This window comes from Mirounga angustirostris, unplaced genomic scaffold (assembly GCF_029215605.1).
Source record: "Mirounga angustirostris isolate CCGP_5_RB_7025 unplaced genomic scaffold, mMirAng1.0.hap1 SCAF_3, whole genome shotgun sequence".
Taxonomy (NCBI): Eukaryota; Metazoa; Chordata; class Mammalia; order Carnivora; family Phocidae; genus Mirounga; species Mirounga angustirostris.
The window spans coordinates 130,564,673-130,587,300 of record NW_026991711.1 but is presented as its reverse complement, the minus strand read 5'-3'; the positions used below and the strand labels follow the sequence as shown (position 1 = coordinate 130,587,300).

Below are 22,628 nucleotides of genomic sequence, written 5' to 3'. Positions count from 1 at the left end.
TAATGATATGATAATAATCCACTGAAGTCTACGTTATATGCTTCTCATTTGTGATGACCTAAATTGTACTTAATGAGTTTTATCAAAAATAATGTGAATGACACACGTGCCTAAGTATAAAAGTAAAGGAAAACCATTTTTAAGTGTCAAAATTTTGTCTGTATAATGCCAAAGTTTGCATTATTTGAATATATTTAAGGGTAGCTATTAAATATTGACTGAATTTTAAACTTTTTTTTTAAAAGTTATGTTTAATATAACCTCAATTTATAACTGCATTAATCTTTTTAATTGATATAAATAGTAATACTAACTTAAAGATTATATGTAAATCCACACAATTTTTCATGACAATAAATAAAGCATTTATAATATAATGAATAGAAAATATAATTTTGACTCATTACCACAGATGATTCATAAATTAAGCATAACTCAAATTTCACTTGAGGTACAGAAAATGTTACACTATTCCTTTCAAGGAAATATTCTACCATTCCTTCTGATTCATTACAGATTAGAAATGTTGCCATTATTGACCTATTATTGTCCATGCCTTGTTAAAATTCATGAAGCATTGATATATAAGATGTATAACATAAAAAAGTAGTTCCTTTTTTTAAAAAAAGTCGAATTTTCTTTTACCAAAACAAAGGTGCTTAATAAGTGTGATACCAGTAGAAAAACATTGCTTTTTTTTTTCCTGCCTAGGGTTTAGTTGTTTATGGAGATTGAGCTGTATTGAAGACTTCCAATTACATCTTCTAGTTTGTTGATAGCCTTGCGTGTTCTTTTAAAATAAGATTTATTGTAAATATCACTTTTTAAGAACATGAGACTTGTCTTTAATTTCCCTAACATATGTAGAAAGTTTTTTCATCACTAGAAACAATTTAACACAATATAATACAGTCTTATTTTATTTCTCACAGAGATCTTCACATTTTTACTAAAATGTTAAAGGAAATTCTCTCCAGGGTATGTAAAAATTAAGTTTATTTTCCAATTAAAATGTCACTTTCTTTTGTTTCAGATTGGCCATTTCAGTTCTTGAGAAAAATATTATTTTTATACATTCTACTTGAAAACATATTGCCTGAATCCAAGAAATACCTTTTAAATGTCTTCTGAAATCCGAACAATGCTAAGTATTTGAAGCTGTTATAAACATTTCGAATTTAATCTTTTGAAAATGTACTAAATCCATGATTCAAGTGGCCAGATAGTCCCATGTTTAACACTTTATTTCCATAACAACATTGGGCTTGGGGGTCTACCTTTGATTTTTACAAAAATAACCTTATCTGTAATTATTAATCAATAATACTTTCTGTATTATAAGGAGAGGTTAACGTTTGCACCTGAGGATTTTAAAAACATAAACTTATTGGTGCTGATAGGAGATGAACTCATCTTTAAGTTAGAGGGTTTATGAATATGGTTACTTGCCTCTGCGACAGCATGTACACAACCCTAAAATTGCTGATCATTTCAACATGTGTTTGGCATTGTAGAGACAAAATAACCTGATTCTTGATTCTATTTTTTTTGTTTCTAGTGTTTGGATTTTTTTTTCTTTTTTTTTTTTTACTTTCTAAAAAATGTAAACATGGATGACGGTGAGGATAGAGATAATAATGATGAATATAATTGGGAAGTGATATTTGAATATATTCAGAAACTCTCATTTTATTCTTTTCCCTCCCTAGCAGCATAAAATAACAATAGCTTTGTCAGGGTGTAAATCAAGCACTCATTTTATTTTTGTTGACTTGTCATTTTTTCAAGCATGTGCTTTTATGCAACATTACCAAATAAAGCATGTTGTATTTAGTGCTTGATAAGAAGTTAGAAAGTAATAAATTATCATCACGTTGCACTTTATGTTTTGCATGTTTTATGCACATTTCTGGCTGACAGCTTTTAAACATTTATTGTATTTCAAATTTCCAGTCCAAATTTTTCAACTTGTAAAATTGAACTGAGTGAATTGATGTCATGAATATCTAGAGTAAAATAAAATTTGTACTTAAATTTGTATTTTTACTTTCCTAATCTAAGAAATCTTAGATATCTTCTTTTTCAAAAGAACTCAAGTCTTGATTGATAGGGAAACAGAGACCATCATATACATAAAGTAACACCAAATGTTCTGTCATAACAGATTTCTAACTAATAACAAACTATATATTTCTATTTTATATAGGATAAGCTTGCTCCAACTTGGATGGGGTGGAGCGCTGGTTCCTCCCCTCAGCCCTTTATTATGGGTACTGTATTACCCCTTTTGCTACCTTTCATCCTTTCACTGTGCCTTTGTGTAGTGGGATGAGGGAGGGGTTGGGAAGGGTCCTATCACACCACAGTAGGGAAAATACACTATATTCTAATCCCCTATTTTCAATTGTCTTAAATTTTCTTTTGAGAAAAATACCTTTGTGAATTTACTCTCTGTGGATTTGGACACCAACTGTTGATATCTTTATTAAGTTTCACTGAATATGATTTAGTTTTGTATATATGGAGTTTATTCATTTATGGGGAGATTATCTGATCGGTGAGGGTGGGGGTTTAGAATGAATGCGTGAAAACCTTAACTTGTCAATTGATGATGCTGTTTGAAGCATAAAAACCCTTGCCATTTTTTTACACTGGTCTGGGTCCTGAAAACGGCCCTCCAGATACCAGCATTCGATTCCCTGCCTTGTTGGTATATGTGAGAAGATGCTAGGGTTCAATATTCCAGCTTTCATAAGGCTGGTATTGATGATGTGACCATATTCATTTTTATTAAGTGAAAAGTTATGAGGGTTATTTTCAAAATGTAATGAGGCAAAAATATATTAAGAGTTGAGTCAGCCCACGTGATTTGTGTTTTAAATGGGGAAAAGTTAATGTAAAGAGATCCACATATTTGAATTATACAGACTAGAATACCTACATAGAAATAAAACAGAAATGTCTTATCATATGTATCAAGTAGAATTTAATGCATAAACTCACTTCTTGGCATAAATCACTCCCAAATAACTTTTTAGGATCTTAGAAGATGTCACAATGAAAACATAAATTGAATCTATAAGTATGAATCTATAAAAATGAATCTATATTTTGTTTATTCTTGAAGTTTAAAAATAATGTAGAAGAAGGAGATTTTTTATTTTTGAGAGAGATAAAGTTGGAGATTTGGTTGGATAATTGTATCATGTCTTTCTAAGATAATTATCTTAATTAAAGCCCACAACACAAATGTAGTCATTAGATTTAAAAAAAGATTCCATTATTCTTCTTCATACTTAAAAATGTGTGATTTTATTTTGCCTGCTTTTGATTTTTATTCATGTAGTTTTTGTATTTACATTAAAGAAGCATTAGAATCCATGAGTAGTAGTATTTGAAGTTCAGAGATAATTTGTTCAGACAAGACATTTCTACATGTATCAAAATTCTTAACATTAATTTGTATACTTGTCAATCCTTCATTTTGTGTTGATTTAATAAAAATGCAGATAATGAACCAGATACAGAAAGAGTTTTTTATAAGAATGGATTGTGCTAGAATAGAGAAATTCAATTGATGACGTTTTGCAAAACATTTGTGAGAAGCAATCTCTAGTATTAATTTATTAAGACGGTTCCTTCCTTAGACATCTTCTTTTATGCATCCTGAAACTTCAATCTGTTCTTTCCAATTTATTCAGGCCATTTCTGCCCAGTGCCTTCACCTCTTGGGAACCAATTACTGCAGTTCCCTAGAGCCTGAAAAGAATTAATACACCTCCCTCTGTGCTGAACCAAGAAATGGCGTGGGGCTCTTGGGAAGGGACAATCCTTTCTCTGATCTTTATTGCTTAATTTAATGAAATTTTAAATATGCTGGACCTTTGTATAGTAACTTTCCCAATACTATGCCAAATGTTTTCCAACATTTAGTTCTTTTATCTTCATAAAAATAAACCTTTTCTCTGGACCCAATGCAGGCCAATGTTGCAAATCATTTCCTGAAAGATGCTGCCTCAGAGTACTTGCTTGCATCATGAATTACAGAGAGTTCATTTTAACACAAAACTAATTCCCAGTTTCAAAGCAAACCTCTCAAACTTATTGGCTAACCCCTAATTTTTTGTTGTGCCCGGCTCTTTATTCTCATCTCATATACAAAGTAACATTAAAAATTCTGCTTTCATCAGTAAATGCTAAGCTAATCTTTACTCATTCATTCAAACATTTTTTCCCTATATTCAAAGTACCCTGTTATATTCCCATATTCGAAGCATTCAAGACCTTGGAGAATTCACAAATATATTTTTGCATCTTAAGTTAGAAAGAGAAAAAGTCTTTTGTCTGTCAAGATTACAGGAATGCAATTAACTCGAAGCCAGAGCAATGTGGAACCAGATAAATGGAAGCAATTCTAAGGAGAATGAGTGAGGTAGAATGGAACGAGCAAGCACTAGATGATACTTCTAGTCTACTTTCTGAACTTAATCTATCTTAGCTCATTTTTCTCATTGCCAACAGAGAACACCATACTAAATTATCTCTATGGTCCTGGCCAGCACTGGAATTCTGAGTCTTAAATTCAAAAGAGGAAACGCTCATCTTTATTTTGGAAGCTAACATGGAGGGTGAAGTGAGGCTCCATGAAAGAAGTGCTACGTGAACTAGACCTTGTAGAAGAAAGAATGTTCCAGAAAGGGGGATACTGGGCAAGGGATTTCAAAGGCATCTCAGTTGTCTGGTAATTGTATCACTTGGGTTGGCATGAGGGTAGGTGGCTAGGGAAGTTTAAACTAGAAATGTACATTGTGGGGTGATTTGAATACCAACATAAGGAAAATATTTGATGATCAGTGGGGATCCATTAATTTTAAAGTGAGACTTAGGGAAGATAAATTCATATCACATAGATGAAAGGAAGGAGAAAGTTAGAGGACTCTGACAATAGTGCCCGTATGAATTATTAGAGGCCAGAGCTAGGATGAACAGTGAAAGTGGGAAAGAAGTGACAGAGGTGAGAAAGGGCTTGAAGAAAGAAGTGTGGGACCTACAGATCGACATGAAAAGAACTTCAGGAAATAGGTATAGGTCACCAGTATTCTACCCAGGCTCTGTATTGGCTGTTGTAGGTAAAAATGTGCGTTCTAACGTGTACTCTGTGTATACACAATAAAAATAAGGTGTTTTTATTTTTATTTTTTAATCTGGATGGTAGGCAAAATATTCAGAAAAGGAGGGAAATAACTAACTTGATTCCAAGAATCAAATTTAGGATCCAAGAGAAATCTAAGTGTATCCACACATTTAAAATGAAGTATAAAATAAGGATTTATTTGATCAACTGTATTACTGCAGACAGGCAAATGAGATAAGGTAAGGTGCCATGTTTCAATTTGGTAGACAGCAGAGGCTATATCACCTGGATCTGCCTGGATGACTCCACCAACCTAAATGTTTATGCTATTTCCTTACCTTTGCCAACAGCGGTTTTACTGTTTCCTTAGGCCCACTTAGCACACTGTTTTTGGAACCCCAGAAGGTCTAGGGTTCTTTGCAAACTTTAAACACAGCTCAGAAGCATAAGGAATTGGCTCATGTATTTGTTTTTTTCAGACAGGCAATCAAAAAACTTTGCTCTAAAAATACACTGGCATCAAATTGCAGATAGAAGATATTTTGATGCTTATTATTTACGATTGACAAGAATAACAGAAGTACATAGGTAGAAGTAACTTAGTTATCAATGTTCAAGTCTGAGGCATCCTCTGCCACTTATGAGCATCTTAGGGCCTACCTTTGTCTTCCCTCTTAGCTACTCCCATGCAGCTCCAATGGGCACTGTCAAGGAGCGAGCAAGGACAGCCATCCCTACAGTGTTGCCAAATATGAAAACTCAGATCTTTTCATCTGGGATCCAAAAATTAAGATAAGAGGGAAAAAAAAACATACTCCCATAGAAAAAGAATAGATCATTATTTAGTACAGAATTTGATGTTAATCACATCAGATTTGGGACCTATATATGGCATCCCTCCTTTTCTTCTTTTCCTAAGAAACCAATTTCTATTATGTTTCATTTAAAATAAGTTTATTGAATTAAACTCAGTAAATGAAACAACTGACATGACTGGAGCTTGAAATAAACGATGTGATGATCTAATGAAATACATAATGCTAAATTGTCTTGCTTCTTATGCAAAACTTATTATTAGTCTTAGCAATGCATGAATAATTAAGGACAAGACTATAGTAGGCATTTATCAATATTTTTATATTTATATATCTGAATTTTTAATTTATTAAAGTATATTGGCCAAACCAACTTGTGTCCAATATTTTAGTTTCATTATTTAATATATTGCCTTTTTTAAAATTAATCTTCTGTATTAGGTTTCCTACTTCCCTTTTTTCTAATAAACAACAAATATTCTAATTTCATCTGGCAGCAAATTCCTCTGATTTTGCCTTTCCTTTAACCTTTTGGTACTTCCCCCTCTTTTTTAAACTTTTTTTTCTTGTTTCTTTTTTATATCGTCTGTATTTGTTTCCCTGAATGTATTGCTTAAGAACAAATGGATTTCATTTTAAGATTTTTTTACTTTGCTTTTAAGTGTCCTAGAATAGTCTCGATACTAAAAAAATAAAAAAAAAAATAAATAAATAAAAATAAAAGAAAAAGAAATACTAAAGATTACTAGGGGAATGTCTTCCTTTTTAACAAACAAGAATTCTGACTTTTCTTTTTTTCCATTTGTGTATTAGGTGGTTGTGAATGCCCTTTTAGGAGCAATTCCATCCATCATGAATGTGCTTCTGGTTTGTCTTATATTCTGGCTAATTTTCAGCATCATGGGCGTAAATTTGTTTGCTGGGAAATTCTACCACTGTATTAACACCACAACTGGTGACATGTTTGACATCACCGAAGTGAATAATCATTCTGATTGCCTAGAACTAATAGAAAGAAATGAGACTGCCCGATGGAAAAATGTGAAAGTAAACTTTGATAATGTAGGATTTGGGTATCTCTCTTTGCTTCAAGTTGTAAGTGAACACTCTTTTCTCTGAAATTTGTTTATTGTTTGGAATAATAACAAAGTAATGACGTACATCTAAGTTACTAAGAAAAGAGTTTAGTTATTACAAAGAAAGTTTATAACATGCTTTATTTCTAATTTTGATTTATGAGTACAAGTGTATGAGCCCAGATGGGTGGCACCTTGGGTCCTTGTAAATGCAGTGCAGACATAATTGATAGTGACGAGCTATTTCAGTTCTTCCCAAAGGTTTTATTCTCTTCCTGCTCATATTGCCCTCTCTTCCCATATGAACAAGTTGGTTAATCATTAAGTTTGCTATTATTTTTCCTATTGCAACTGGAAAGCTTTTTTCGCTGATGGATCACGCTGCCCAAACATACACACTTCACACACCTACCTGATTGGATTCTAACTGATAGGTGGCAATTAACTGCTACTGAGTTGTATGATTTGGATTGAAGATCAGGGAATGAATGATATTTAGGTTTTAGGGTTAGATCCTCATAGTAAAATGGAAATAATACAGGGTAGTACCTGAACACAGAAATGAAATACAAGCAGCTGTGGTCTCACTATAAAATGGCCTTTCAGTGCAACTATTTAAGTCTGTTTTATCTAAATATTCATGCTTCTTACTACTGGGTTTCTGAGCCTGATTTACACAAGAGAAAAATAGTTCACAGTGTATGAAAACGCAAAAGGTGGTAGCCCTTTAAGGATCTGCATTTGATGCTGCTTTTGGCAGGAGCTGCCTCTCAACAAAGCAGTGGCTAAAAACAGAATCTAGATTGTTTGAAAAACACAGAAAGATCCTGCTCTATTTTGGCCCCTGAAAACTCAGCTTTAAAAAAAGGCTATAAAAGTTCTTTCCTTGTGTTTCGACAGAGGCTTTAGAGCAGAAATCCATTTCTACTCACCAGGATTATGTTTTTAATTGCTCAGCCAGGAGACTAACCAAGCAAACAAACCTGCACTGGTCAAAACCCCCTTGTACTATGATACCTTTACACGTTCTTCCCATCTTCTTGTTGGAATTCCTCTTTCTCTTCTAGATGTTTCTGACTTACTCTGAATGTTTATGCAATTAAAATAGGGATTTCAAAAATCTGGCAAGTATGAATTCTTTAAATATTATAGTGGACACACGATGACATTTTCTTGAGAGTTTATCCTAACCCTTAATTAATAACCACACTTGTAAATATCACTAAAGTATATCACTTCCTCCATAAAATTGAGAAAAGAAAAAAAGATTTTCAAGCAATTCCTTAAAATGCTAAATAATTCTGGAATTGTAGGGTAAAGCTCTTGCATGAAGCCATTAAATAAATTCCACCACTGAAGAAACTCTAAAGTACTACTTTATAGTTGGCTTTATACAGAATCACCTCTGTTGATGAGCAACTCACTGAAATGTTTCCTTGAATCACTTTCTATTCCTATACCTAGTGTGTAATGGACTTGTTCTCAGCCATTGACATTCAACATTTCCCTCTCTGACATACAAACAGCTTCTGTTTTATAGCTAAGAATCATTAGTTTCTCCTCACTGCCATCACACGCACCCTTCCTTGGCTTTCTTCCCATGACATCACCACTTCACAAGTGTTAGTGTTATGAAAACAAAGATGTGTTGGGATACAGTTGCCGAAAGCTTTGCTAGACTTGTTTACTGCCTAAGAACAATCCTCTCAGGCTTCCAGGGTTAAAATGTATGTCCTATGACAAATAATAAATTACTATAAGTTATTAGACTTAGGATCTATCTTGAATCTGGAACATCAAGTGTCTACTGTATTTTTTCCATTTTTGCCCATATTAACTCACTTTCATTAAAAACTACAGAGGAAAAAAATAGAATAAAGGACTATTTCTGGATGCTATGCTTCAAAATTCTTAAAAGAATTGTTGCAATTGTGACTTTATATAATCCCATATGATCCTCAGAGTGTTATGATCAGGAGAAATGGTAAACTTTCAGTCAGTGTCATCACCTGGCCGATAGATTTCAGCGGAGGACTGGAGATCTAAACTGTAATTGTTTTGTTGCCACACATATTGTCAAGCGTGTTGGCATTTGTGAAGCTTTCTAAAAGTATTCCACCAAATTTCTACTTCAAATTAGCATTATTCCATTAACTCTAAGGAATTGAGAAGTATTTGTGAGTTGGTTATCAAGCAGGAGGATATTTCAAATAACCATTTTGTTTATTATGTGTTTTAGAAATGAAAAGCCGTACTAAGATATGGTATTTGTCCAAAATCCATGTAAAATTTGTTTTGAAATGTCTTTCAGAAGTGTTCCTTTTAAAAAAATAGATAAGTAAGAATATTTGTTAAACATCAAGTCTGAATTATTCCAAAGTAAAGCATGCATGTCCTTTTTAATAGGCCACATTTAAGGGATGGATGGATATAATGTATGCAGCTGTTGATTCACGAAATGTAAGTATTCCTTATATCCTGCCCTTTTATAATATTGGTTAGGTACCAAAATTAATTCAACAGAGCATAGCAGCCAGATGGGATGATTCTATGATGACTATTTTTTTTTTAAGATTTTTATTTATTTATTCATGAGAGACAGAGAGAGAGAGAGGCAGAGGGAGAAGCAGGCTCCCAAGGAGCAGAGAGCCCGATGCGGGACTCGATCCCAGGACCCTGAGACCATGACCTGAGCCGAAGGCAGATGCTCAACCATCTGAGCCACCCAGGCGCCCTATGATGACTATTTTTAAAAAGGAAAAAAATATGACTCAAATTAATATTCAAGTATAAAACAGTGTTTATCAGAAAGATCTTACTAAAATAAATCAAAACAAATTCTTTTGATAAGTGACGAATATCCTTCTGTTGAATATTTTTCTATTTTGCTTTCTTTTTATCTACTAATTATATAATCAACAACAGCTTTGGTGTGTAGGAGCAAATGTGAAAAAATATATGATTGCTATCAGTAGTTGAAATGTATAGTTAATTCTCCATAAGTAGACAATGTGAAAAGTTAGGGATGTTGTCCACACAGCCTTAGATTTCTATAATAATCCCTTTCAAATTCATTTTTTTACATGATTTTAGCATCCATAAATGTACTGGAGCCTTTACCAATGATGTTATCACTTCAGTGGTCAACATTTCCTTTAAGTTTGTATCACCAAGGGAAAGACCTACTTTATTTGGTTTCTCCTATAATAGCCTCTTCCAGGCTTCAAAGAGAGAATTGAAACCCATGCTTATTCCAACTCTGCTCTTCAAAACTTTGTAAAAATTTAGTATGTTTTATTAGTCTTCATCATTCTGTTCCGAAATCCAATCTGTTTAGTCTGTTATCACAAAAAATAATTTCTGTCTTTGTAATCTTTAACTGACCCGATAGAGCTCACTTATCTTTTTTGGTGTATACTTTCCATAAGTGGCTTTAGTTTTATGTTGAGTACCTTCCTGATAGCCTCCAGAGTTATGTTATTTCATTTGTTACCACAATTTTGTTTTGTGTGTTTGGTTGGTTTTAACTCTGTTATCTTTAGAAGGACATGAATTTTTAGGGAACTACCTATCGTGACTGATTTACCCTTTATTATGTGATATGTGGTAGCTTACCGAAAACTTACTGTAAGTACAATCCAAAGACTAAATTATCAATTGAGGATTCATAAGATGGATGTCCAGTTATGTTTACTTAATCTAAAAAATTCAATGACTATTGTAATGTTAAAGGTATGATGCTGAACATCTAAATGAATAACTCAATTCTCATTTGCCAAATAAATTCATGCATACACAAATGGTTGTGTCTAAGATAGTCTATACATATTTTCTGAAATAAAATTTTTCACTAATAATTTTTAAATTATTGAAATTCAGTACTAAAAAAATTTACCAAATTTACCACTCTACTATCTGAATAGCAAGGTACTAGTTATATTTATAATTATAAAAATAGATTCTAAAGTGTTCTAATAATTACATTTTTTTTACATGAAAATACCTCTAAAGGCTAATTTCAGAGACTTTGTAGCTGATTCAGAGGGAAAAAGAAAAGTACTGCTAAGTATTACTAGGCATTTTCTTTTCTATTCTCGCAAAAGAGCACCAACGACTTCCAGCAACAAATTGTATTGTGATATTTTACAAACTCTTCTCCTTTGGTAGGTGGAACTCCAGCCTAAGTATGAGGAAAGTCTATACATGTATCTTTACTTTGTTATTTTCATCATCTTTGGGTCCTTCTTCACCTTGAACCTGTTTATTGGTGTCATCATAGATAATTTCAACCAGCAAAAAAAGAAGATAAGTATTTCTAATATTTTCTCTCCCACTAAGATTGTAAAATTATTTGAAATGTTTTCTCCCCTAAATGAATACTTTGATTCAGAAGCCAAGTGAGCATATATTTTAAAATCTATTTTGCATCCTTCCCTTCTGCCACCCACTGCCCATCTCTTTCAGACTATAGAAAGTCAAGAACAACTGTGCTCCATATTCCTGTACATAACTTCACAAAACCTCTCGCCTCTTTTTTTTTTTTTTTTTTTTTAGAGCCAGGGGCCACATTTTCAATCCTTTGGAAAAGAATAATTTTTTTAATAATAAAAAAAAAAACTAGAAAAGAACTCAAGCATATGCCTCTTTTCCAAGGTCAACTTGTTTTATCCCTGTAATTCCCCTCCTAAAACTATACATTCTAGTGAAAGCCCTTAGAATGTTTGCAATAAATTAAGCCTAAGACATAAACTTCTCCTAGTGTTTCTTTTCCTTCATTGGTTCCTTGTATAATTTCCACTTCCTTCTCCCTGATATTTAATTATAAACTATTAGTTCCAGGTTGAATTGAATAGCTCTTTATTTTATTATTATCATTTATAAAGCCCATTTTATCATCCTAATTATATCTGCACAATATGGAAAATATGAAAAGTAAAGAAATATCATTACTTGGGAGTAATGTACACTTTTATGCTTTTCTGTTCACATTTTATGCTTTTCTGTTCATACTTTTTCTACATATGTTCTTAGTATCAAAATTATTTTATCTATAATTATAAATTCTTGGGGCACCTGAGTGGCTTAGTCAGTTAGGCCTCTGACTCTTGATCTCAGGATCATGAGTTCAAGCCCAGTGTTGGGCTCGATGTTGAGCTCACGCTGAGCGTGGAGACTACTAACAAAACAAAAAAAAAGGTGTTGCGTATAATTACAAATTCTCTTTTTGACTTAACGTAAGTATTTTTCCATTCTGTTAAGTCTTTGTATATACATTAACGTAATTTACCTAACCATCTCCCAACAAATTGATGATTTATGTTGTTTCTAATCTTTAATGATTTAAGTAGTGTCTTGTCAAAAGTCTTAATCAAAAAAAAATGAATCTTTAATTATTTTCTTGACTAATTTCTGAAGTATTTTGCTTCCCCCAAATAATATGCCTGATCATACTCATAATCATACTCATAATAACATCCGTACAGATGTGCCCAGGTCACTGCTAATTTATAGGCATCAAACATTCTATTTTTTAATACTTCATATCTGATAAATGAAAATTTGCTTTTAATTTTAATTTTTATGTCCTTTATTGCTAGTAGGTTTAAACATATTTTTGAGTGCTTTTTGCCATTTTTATTTCTTCCTTTGCTTACTATTCCTTCATCTTATTTATTCAGTATATTTTCTTATTATGAGTGCTTCTGTTGTATGAGATGCTTATAGAACATTCCTGTCCCCATCCCCTTTTATTGTTATTAATATTCTATGGTCAATGTCAGGCTTTTATTTCACTTATTAGCCTGAGTTGCAATCCTCTGTGTCTCCCGGCCTATCACATCCTTGCCATACTAATGATCTCTGATGTATCCCCAACTCTTCTACCAACTTAGCCCATTTCCTTTTTATCCATTTGTTCCAATTCTTGGCAGAGTGAAAGTGGCTTTTTATGAGTAACTTTAACCCATCTTGCAATATACATACTATAATGCACTGCTACACTGGAGTAAGAAAATCATTGTCTTTAACTTCTGAAAAGCAGTATGTATAGCGTTAGGAACTGAGCATTTCATTTCTCAGTGAATCAAATTTTACCACTCACTGAGTATATGGTGTTGGGGAAAATATTTAGCCTCTCAGTTTCTGGGTTTTTTTCTGCCATAAAATAATAATGAAAATAATAAAGTCAATTTTGGATAATTAGAGAATTAAATAATATTGTAGTACCTAAAAAATAGATTTCTTATTTTTCAAATTCAAAATTCTAAGCATAATTATATTATCCATTTCCTTTTTTAACTGTCCCTTTCCTGTTTTAAGTTTAACATTGAAAAATCACGTGCAAAAGGACACAGTTTTAACCAGTTTTTTATTTTTCTTTTCTATACTTTGGAGGCCAAGACATCTTTATGACAGAAGAACAGAAGAAATACTATAATGCAATGAAAAAATTAGGATCGAAAAAGCCACAAAAGCCTATACCTCGACCAGGAGTAAGAAATACCAAATGATATGGGAAAAAACAAACAAAAACAAAAAATTGCATGGGTTTTCTCTCAGAAGAGATAGCAACTAACATTTCCAGCAGCAAAAATTAGAGCTTCATTAATTAATACCTTTTATGGTAATGGTAAAAAATTTTTAAAAAGGGAGAGACCACCAAAAAAAAGAAGAAACAGAAAAATGCACCCTATTTTCAGGGGATTTCTAATTACACAACTAGAATCCAAACTAAATGGCAAAGACACATAAGTAGGTGATATGTACAAGAAAAAGTTGATCATATAATTCAAGAGTAGTTGCCAAGTAACCTTAAAGAGAGGAGTAAACCTTGGATGGGGTTAAAATACACGCAATTTTCTGCTTGATTAACAAACTGACAGTGTTGAGTGAAATAACATCTTACTTCCATTTTATTTTCCATTAGAGGTACTGGGTGGGGAACAAAAGAATTCTAGTATCTACTGCTCGTATATATGGCTGTAAAGTTAGAAGTTACTAATGTCTTCAGAAGTCAGGGTCAATAAATACAATTCATGATGATAAATAACAATTCTCATGTTTCCGTGATGAACCAACCAAACAACTCAGTGAAATGGAGAAGGCTTATCCCACACTGTATTGATTTTTGTGATGATGATCTGTGAATTTAAAATAATTCCTGGGGTACATTACGGAACAAAATAGTAGTGAACATTCATATTGTGCTAGCCAACAGTTACCTTCTTGAAAATGATGAGAAATACATACTGTTCTCTGGTAAGCCTTAACACTGGAAGTAGAAATGGTGAACTATGTATAGGAAAATGTAAGCTAGAAGATATCTTCAGAGTTCCTGAGTGGCCTTGGAAAATGAGCCAGACAATGGCCTGCAGGGACTAAAAGTGGCAGAAATGGGGAGCAGAGCCACAGATCATTGACAGAGACATAATTTTTGACATCAAAGAATAAGGAATGTCATTCTGGTCTGATTATTCCTGTGTAGGCTCAGCATTCCGTGTCAAGCAGCAAGGACTGTTTGGTGAAAGAACATCAATATTGCCATACATAGGCTTTAAATGCATAATGTTATAAATGTGTTCTTGAAATTCCAAGCTCCCCTTAACAAATCTTTGAGAATAAGACAGATGGAATGTTAATAGATATTATGTTTTGAAATGGCTGCATGGTCCAACTGATCATGGGATATTCTGGTAAAACAAAATTAAGCAGGTTTCTTAACTTCTCATAATCTTAATATGTTAATATGCATTTTGTGCCTCTGAGTGAAGTGTATAGTATGCAATGTTTCTTATCAGAAATCCCCTTTTGACAAGGATTGTTATTGTGTGGAATACATATTGGTAAATAGAAATTTCGATAGCTAAGTTTAAGAAATTAATGTGTAAGCCATCTTTTACAAAATTCAGGGTCAGTGGTTACTATGTGTGATATTAGAAAGTTAATCAATGCAGAAAGTGCTTATGCAGATGCTATTATGTACAGGAAAACTCCTTTGTTGCTGAAAGCATTTCTGTTTCCCTACAGAACAAATTTCAAGGAATGGTCTTTGACTTTGTAACCAGACAAGTTTTTGACATAAGCATCATGATTCTTATCTGTCTCAACATGGTCACAATGATGGTAGAAACAGATGACCAGAGTGAATATGTGACTAGCATTTTGTCACGCATCAACCTGGTGTTTATTGTGTTGTTCACTGGAGAGTGTGTGCTGAAGCTCATCTCCCTCCGCCATTATTATTTTACCATAGGCTGGAATATTTTTGATTTTGTGGTTGTCATTCTCTCCATTGTGGGTAAGAAGTATTTAAAATCTCTTAAGTTCTGTTTAAGAAAAGTAAAAGTTGGAACATTCAAGTTTAAATTAGAGGTCATGCCACCACTCAGAAATAACTCCTCTGAAATTTTTTATGTATTTCATCCAGGTGTGTTTATTTTTCTTACAAAATGAGGCTCCTACTATATGTACAGAATTGTATCCTAGCCTAACCATTTTAGATTATGGTGAATCTAATGGTAAATTCCCATTCATTTGAACTAGGAATGTGCTATTAACTAAGATAAAAATGTTTGTGACATGTCGAGATTGAGTAATTTGTATAACATCTAAATGCTCTGTTGAGAAGAGAACTAGAAATTGAGTCTGGTACTCGAGAGAGACACTACATTGGATATACAGACATAGGGCCATCAGGATATAGATAGGAGTGGAAGCTGGTGGCAAGATAAAGAAAGGCATAGAGTGAAAGAAAATAAAGATAAGAACAAAATGTTAGCAAATACAGATGGTAGTTTCTTTAAGGGTATCAGGTAGAGATTTTCTAGGTAACTTTGAAATAGGGTTATAGCAATGATGCACAAGAGGATGTGAGCTGGTATAGGACATCATTTTATCAGTCATACACTTCAAAGTCAGGAATGTACAACACATCACATGAGCAATAGCTCATCTCATTAAAGATACAACTCTAGCTCCAGGGAAGTGATGAAGTCTATCTGGGGGCCTGAAGTATTCATTCTTCCCTAAACCAGATAATATGATTGGGCCAACACCTTACCATTCAATATGGGGCACCTCTGTTGGGTAGATTTTCATTCCATTACCCCCTCTGAAGAAGTTGGTCTTATATCTAACTCATATGTTGCAGGTAGCCTTTGATTTCCACACCAATCTATGGTGTAATCAGTTGTGGAAAGGGTACTAAGGTTGTATTCACCTCTCTTCTCTCTCTTACTCCGTCTTCCTCTTTCTCTCCCTCTCTCACACACCCACACATACTTAGACTAACTTACTCTTTATAGAATGAGACAGTGTAACTTGAAAGCACTCGGTTTCCTGAACTCCTCTTCAGTTCAATCGTTATTTCATCATTTAAAAGGCAATTGGAGAAAAAGGCTTAAAAGAAACAGGCTGAGAGACTAACATTAGACACAGGAGACCAGTAAGAGCTTCAGCTAGGATCCTTTTAGAAATGTACCAGAGTGTGTGTGTGTGTGTATATATATATAATGGAAGTTTAGGCAAGTATCAGGTTCATGGAGAGATGAAAATAGCATTAAAAATTGCAGATACTTTTAGATAGATAAGGATTCAATAGGCAATTTCAGAAAAAAAAAATGTATTCATATAAGTGTGTACTTATACCCTTGGCCATTGCTGTTCAGACAGACTTCATAATTTTTAACTTATTTATTTTAGACTTAGTCTTGGAATTTTGTATAAGCTAAAGGTAGTCTTTAGACATCCCTCAAAGACAAAAAGTATTGTAAAATTGTTATTGAATATTGTCTGAGCTTGGAGAGACATAACAAATTACCACAGACTGGGTGGCTTAAACAACAGAAATTTATTTTCTCACAGTTCTAGAGGCTAGAAGTCTGAGATCAAGCTGCCAGCATGGTGGGTTTCTGGTGCGAGCTCTCCTCCTGGCTGGTAGATGGCTACCTTCTCACTATGTCCTCATATGGCAGGGAGAGAGAAAGTTCTCCAGTGTTTCTTCTCATAAGGGAACTAATCCTATCATGAAAGCCCCATTCTCATGACCTCATCTAAACCTAATTATCTCCTCAAAACCCTATCCCCAAATACCAGGCATTGGAGAGTTAGGGCTTAAATTCATATAATTCATATGTTAAATAATTCATATGTTAAAACATGAATTGGGAGGGGCAGTGAGGAAGAAGGGACACAATTTAGTCTATAACAAATACCGAGTTGAGTTTAATATGGAATATCAAAATTAAGGTTTATTTATAATATATATTATATACAGTTATATATATTACATGCATGTCACATTTAAGGTTATGTAACTGAATGTCAGTCTCTAAACTTTACCTTGGAGACCTAACAGAACTGTAATTGTTATTTTAATGGATAACTTCTTCAATGGTTGATATTCTCATTTTTTATCCATAGGCATGTTTCTGGCTGAGCTGATAGAAAAATACTTTGTGTCCCCTACCCTGTTCCGAGTGATCCGGCTCGCCAGGATTGGTCGAATCTTGCGTCTGATCAAAGGGGCCAAGGGGATCCGCACGCTGCTCTTTGCCCTGATGATGTCCCTTCCTGCCTTGTTTAACATCGGCCTCCTGCTCTTCCTGGTCATGTTCATCTACGCCATCTTTGGAATGTCCAACTTTGCCTATGTCAAGAGGGAAGTTGGAATTGATGACATGTTCAACTTTGAGACCTTCGGCAACAGCATGATCTGCCTGTTCCAAATTACCACCTCTGCTGGCTGGGACGGATTGCTAGCACCTATTCTCAACAGTAAGCCCCCTGATTGTGATCCTAATAAAGTTAACCCTGGAAGCTCAGTTAAGGGAGATTGTGGAAACCCCTCTGTGGGGATTTTCTTTTTTGTCAGTTACATCATCATATCATTTCTGGTTGTGGTGAACATGTACATCGCTGTCATCCTGGAGAACTTCAGTGTTGCTACCGAGGAAAGTGCAGAGCCCCTGAGTGAGGATGACTTTGAGATGTTCTATGAGGTTTGGGAGAAGTTTGATCCTGATGCCACCCAGTTTATGGAATTTGAAAAACTATCTCAGTTTGCCGCTGCTCTCGAACCCCCCCTCAATTTGCCACAACCGAACAAACTCCAGCTCATTGCCATGGATTTGCCTATGGTCAGTGGTGACCGAATCCACTGTCTTGACATCTTATTTGCTTTTACAAAGCGGGTTCTGGGAGAGAGTGGAGAGATGGATGCTCTGCGAATACAGATGGAAGAGCGATTCATGGCTTCCAACCCATCAAAGGTCTCTTATCAGCCAATAACTACGACTTTAAAACGGAAACAAGAGGAGGTGTCTGCCATGATTATTCAGCGTGCTTACAGGCGCCACCTTCTAAAGCGAACTGTAAAACAAGCTTCATTTACGTATAATAAAAATAAAATCAAAGGTGGGGCTAATCTTCTTGTAAAAGAAGACCTGATAATTGACAGAATAAACGAAAACTCGATTACGGAAAAAACTGAACTGACCATGTCCACAGCAGCTTGTCCACCTTCCTATGATCGGGTAACAAAGCCAATCGTGGAAAAACATGAGCAAGAAGGCAAAGATGAAAAAGGCAAAGGGAAATAAATGAAAATAAATAAGAATAATTGGGTGACAAATTGTTTACAGCCTGTGAAGGTGATGTATTTTTGTCAACAGGACTCCTTTGGGAGGTCAATGCCAAACTGACTGTTTTTACACAAATCTACTTAAGGTCTGTGCCTACAATAAGACAGTGACCCCTTGTCAGAAAACTGTAACTCTGTGTAAAGGGAAGACGACCTCGACAGGAGGTTACTGTTCTCACTACCAGCTGACACTGCTGAAGATAAAGAGACAAAATGGCTACTCAGACTGTAAGGACCAGTTCAAAGGGGTGCAAACCTATAATTTGTGGGTTGTTTAACATGAAACACTTTAGTGTAGTAATTGTATCCACTCTTTGCATTTCAACTGCCACATTTGTCACATTTTTACAAAATCTGTTAGGGGATTCATCTTTTTTTTAATCCATATGTTGTTTATTATATGTGACTATTTTTGTAAATGGGGTTTCTGTTGTGAAATAGACAAAGGGCCTCTTCAATAGGTAAGCCACTGGGGGTTAGCGCAATCACACGGCCTCCCATCTGCACAAAGGTGTGGTGTGCATGAGGGCATGCTGCACTTAGAGATCATGCATGAAAAAACAAGTCACAAGGAAAACAATGAGTTCTTAAATTCCATCCATGTTTCTGGGAGGGGTAATTGGGTGATAATTGGAGGTGCTTTGCTGATCTTGTTTTGTCAAATCCAGCCCCCAGACCAAGTAGATCATTTCTGGGGGGTAGGCCATTAAATCTTAGCAGGTGCAAACTTCCTTCAACTGTCTGGAGTCATAAATGTTGTGTTTCTGTTTATTGTATTGAAAAACAAAACAAAACAAAACTGAGAAATGAGCATTGTTTCTCCCCTGAAGACTGACCAAAAGAACCCTTTATAAATTTCTGCTTAATCCTGCACTTTGGTTAGCCATCTTCAGCTCAGCAAGGTTGACAACTGTGTATGTTAATGAAATGCTATTTATTATGTAAATAGTCATTTTACCCTGTGGTGCACGTTTGGGCAAACAAATAATGACCTAAGCACAGTATTTATTGCATCAAATATGTACCACAAGAAATGTAGAGTGCAAGCTTTACACAGGTAATATAATGTATTCTGTACCATTATAGATAATCTGGATGCTATCAGTGCATGTTTATATTACCATGCTGCTGTATCTGCTTTCTCCCACTGCTCAGAATCTCATTTATGAGAAACCATATGTCAGTGGCAAAGTCAAGGAAATTGTTCAACGGATCTCATTTCTTTAAGTCATTAAGCAATAGTTTGCAGCACTTTAACAGCTTTTGGGTTATTTTTAAATTTTAAGTGAATAACATATGGTGTATAGCCAGACTGTACAGACAACAACACACACTGCTTAACCTGTTAAAAAATGTGTTTAGGATTTTATAAGCAAATATAAATACTGTACAAAGTCATTTTATTTTGTTTTTCAGCATTATGTACATAAATCTAAAGAGGAAATTATCTTCGGGTTGATACCACAAGCACTTTTCTTACTTTCTGTCCATAGTACTTTTTCATGGAAGACATTTGCTAAATAAGAAAAGAAAAACACGACTGGGTAGTTGTAGATTTCTGCTTTTTTATTACATTTGCTAATTCTAGCTTATTTCATAATTTTAAGGGGCAATATATGTTCACAAGTCACGTCCAAATTATGCTCTGCAATTGGAAAAGGGTATAAAATTTTATTTACATTTTTGGTAGTGCCTGCACAAACTGATTGAAGGTAATGCTTTTTTTTTTTTCCATTTTTGTCCTTTTCATTCTAACTTCTGTTCATGTTTTCATTGCTTTGGAGTCATGCTGCTCTAGATTGCTCTAAATATAATGCGGGTTTTGCAATTTTTTTTTTTTCCCACAAGAACAGAGAGTAGTGAACTTACAGAGACAATTACATCAGGACATTTTGTGTTTCTTACAGAAGCAAACCATAGGCTCCTCTTTTTCTTAAAATTACTTAGATAAACTGTATTCGTGAACTGCATGCTGAAAAATGCTACTATTACCCTAAATGATGCTAACCAACATTAAAAATGTGCAAAACTAATAAAGATTACATTTTTTATTTTATTGTTTGCCCAGTTACTTTTTGTTAAAAGCATTTTATGAGAAGATGAAGGTATTTTATTCTACAAATTAGGGGAGAAAGGGAAATATACACACAAACAGGTCTACCTGAGCTGACAGTAAGAAAACTGGGGTAGAAATGGGACTGGGAGGAATGACCTCCTAGGGTCTACGAGCAGTAGGGTGTGAGCTCTGCTAGAAGGAACCAATACCAGAGCATAAGCCAGTGGCTCTACGTGGAAAAGAAGTATGGGAGCCAGAGCAATGGTGGATGGCCCTTTGAGGTACAAAAAGAAGCCCTTAAATCTATATTTCCAAAATTAAAAGTTGCCGTGTGATATTTTGTTTGCTCCTCTAGAACCACTCTCCATGCTTCTCCATCCTGCTCTGTGGGAGGGTGATTTTGTGCATTACATCACTGGGCTCCATTACCCTCTGGCTCCCAACTGGGAAGCACCAGCAAAGAAAGCACCAGTGGGAGAGAGTGAACTTGGGTGTTTATTCCCCAGATCCTTCTTTGCTGAGTTGCCCTCAGTTGGCAGTGGTGCATTCATCAACATATATACTTTGAGTCAGACAATCACATTCTACAACAAAAGCTACCCCGGGGGGTGGTCATCACTCCCCTACTTGTTCCCTTAGACCTGGGGCTGGACTTCCCTATTCCTGGCAGCTTTCCCCCAATCTTGCTGACACCCTTTCAAATGGCCCCTTCATGAAAACATTCTCTATTTCATCTGTCACCTGTCTGGATGACACAGTAATTACATAGCTTCCTTAATGGGACAAATGGCGAAGATTTGCTTTAGGTCTGCTTGGAGACTCAACCTAACTGGCTATGGTAGATAAAAGTAGATAAAGGAATTGGAACTGGGGGACTACAATAAAGCCAAGCAAAGAATTCTATTCATAGAGATCATAGAAATGTTACCAGAGCAGTCCCAACAGTAAGATTGACAGTCTAAAAAACTTACCTAATGTATGAGGAAAGAGAAGCCTTCACTTGTCATCAGGGTAGTAAAATCTCTGTTGTGAATCTAGGAGGGGGGACACGGCCCTGACGGGCAAAGGAGCGGTCATGCACAGTGCTTCTCCTATCCTTCTACACTTATTGCCTCATCCCTTCATAATATCACGACAATTAATTCTGATTTATTAGTGGCTGAAAATAATTTCCAACAACACAAATAAGGATTATAGGAGAATCTCTACAGATTTTTTTTTTTTTAATACTCCATATCCGCACCACACTTACTGGTATTTTTCAAAATACAAAAAGAGCTGGTGAAACATAATCATAAATTACCCTATTCCTTTTTGTATTATTTTGCACAATATTTGTTGTGCCAGAAAGTAATATAAGGCTCAAGGAATAATGAGTCCCATCAGTGGGACAAAGACACTAGGTTGAAGGGGGTTCCCACTGGCCAAACCCAGGGGAATTTGAGAATCAAAATAAATAACGATAGTAGTAGATTATAACCCATTTAATAAAATAAGAATCTACAAGTATATGCTGATATAAATAAATGGAAAAAAGCAAAAATCTCTTTCTTACAGGTGAAAGTTAACTAACAAGTGTAAGAGAAATACTGGAGTTAGAAAATCACCATTTGGCAACCGTGATAATGACAACTGATTCATGCAAGAATAATGAACACTAAACTCATGAATGGAAGTTTGATGGGGAATAGGAAAATTAACATTGTCTCAAAGTATCTCTTTTTCATTAACTAAAAATTTTTAAGAAGAGTTTATAGTGGAGAAACCCAGAAGATACTACCTTCAAAGATATCATCAATTACAGGGCCAACTACACTGAAAAAGATACATCACACTATCCAGAAATAAGGAATTTAACTATAATTTAACTATAATTATATATAACTATATAATTCAATCAAATTGAAGG

The 22,628-nt window shown here is 34.6% G+C and overlaps 1 protein-coding gene across 1 annotated transcript in view; it reads left to right on the top strand.

Annotated features, from left to right (window-relative positions):
- LOC123839337 (sodium channel protein type 1 subunit alpha) overlaps window positions 1-19,212 on the top strand; it is a 152,159-nt gene extending 132,947 nt beyond the window's left edge. Inside the window, exons 22-27 of the mRNA XM_045868693.1 lie at window positions 6,763-7,044; window positions 9,432-9,485; window positions 11,193-11,330; window positions 13,412-13,516; window positions 15,051-15,321; window positions 17,445-19,212. Coding sequence (XP_045724649.1) covers window positions 6,763-7,044; window positions 9,432-9,485; window positions 11,193-11,330; window positions 13,412-13,516; window positions 15,051-15,321; window positions 17,445-18,622 — 2,028 coding nt within the window. The 3' untranslated portion in view covers window positions 18,623-19,212. The remainder of the gene's footprint in view (window positions 1-6,762; window positions 7,045-9,431; window positions 9,486-11,192; window positions 11,331-13,411; window positions 13,517-15,050; window positions 15,322-17,444) is intronic.
- The last annotated feature ends 3,416 nt before the right edge of the window (window positions 19,213-22,628 follow it).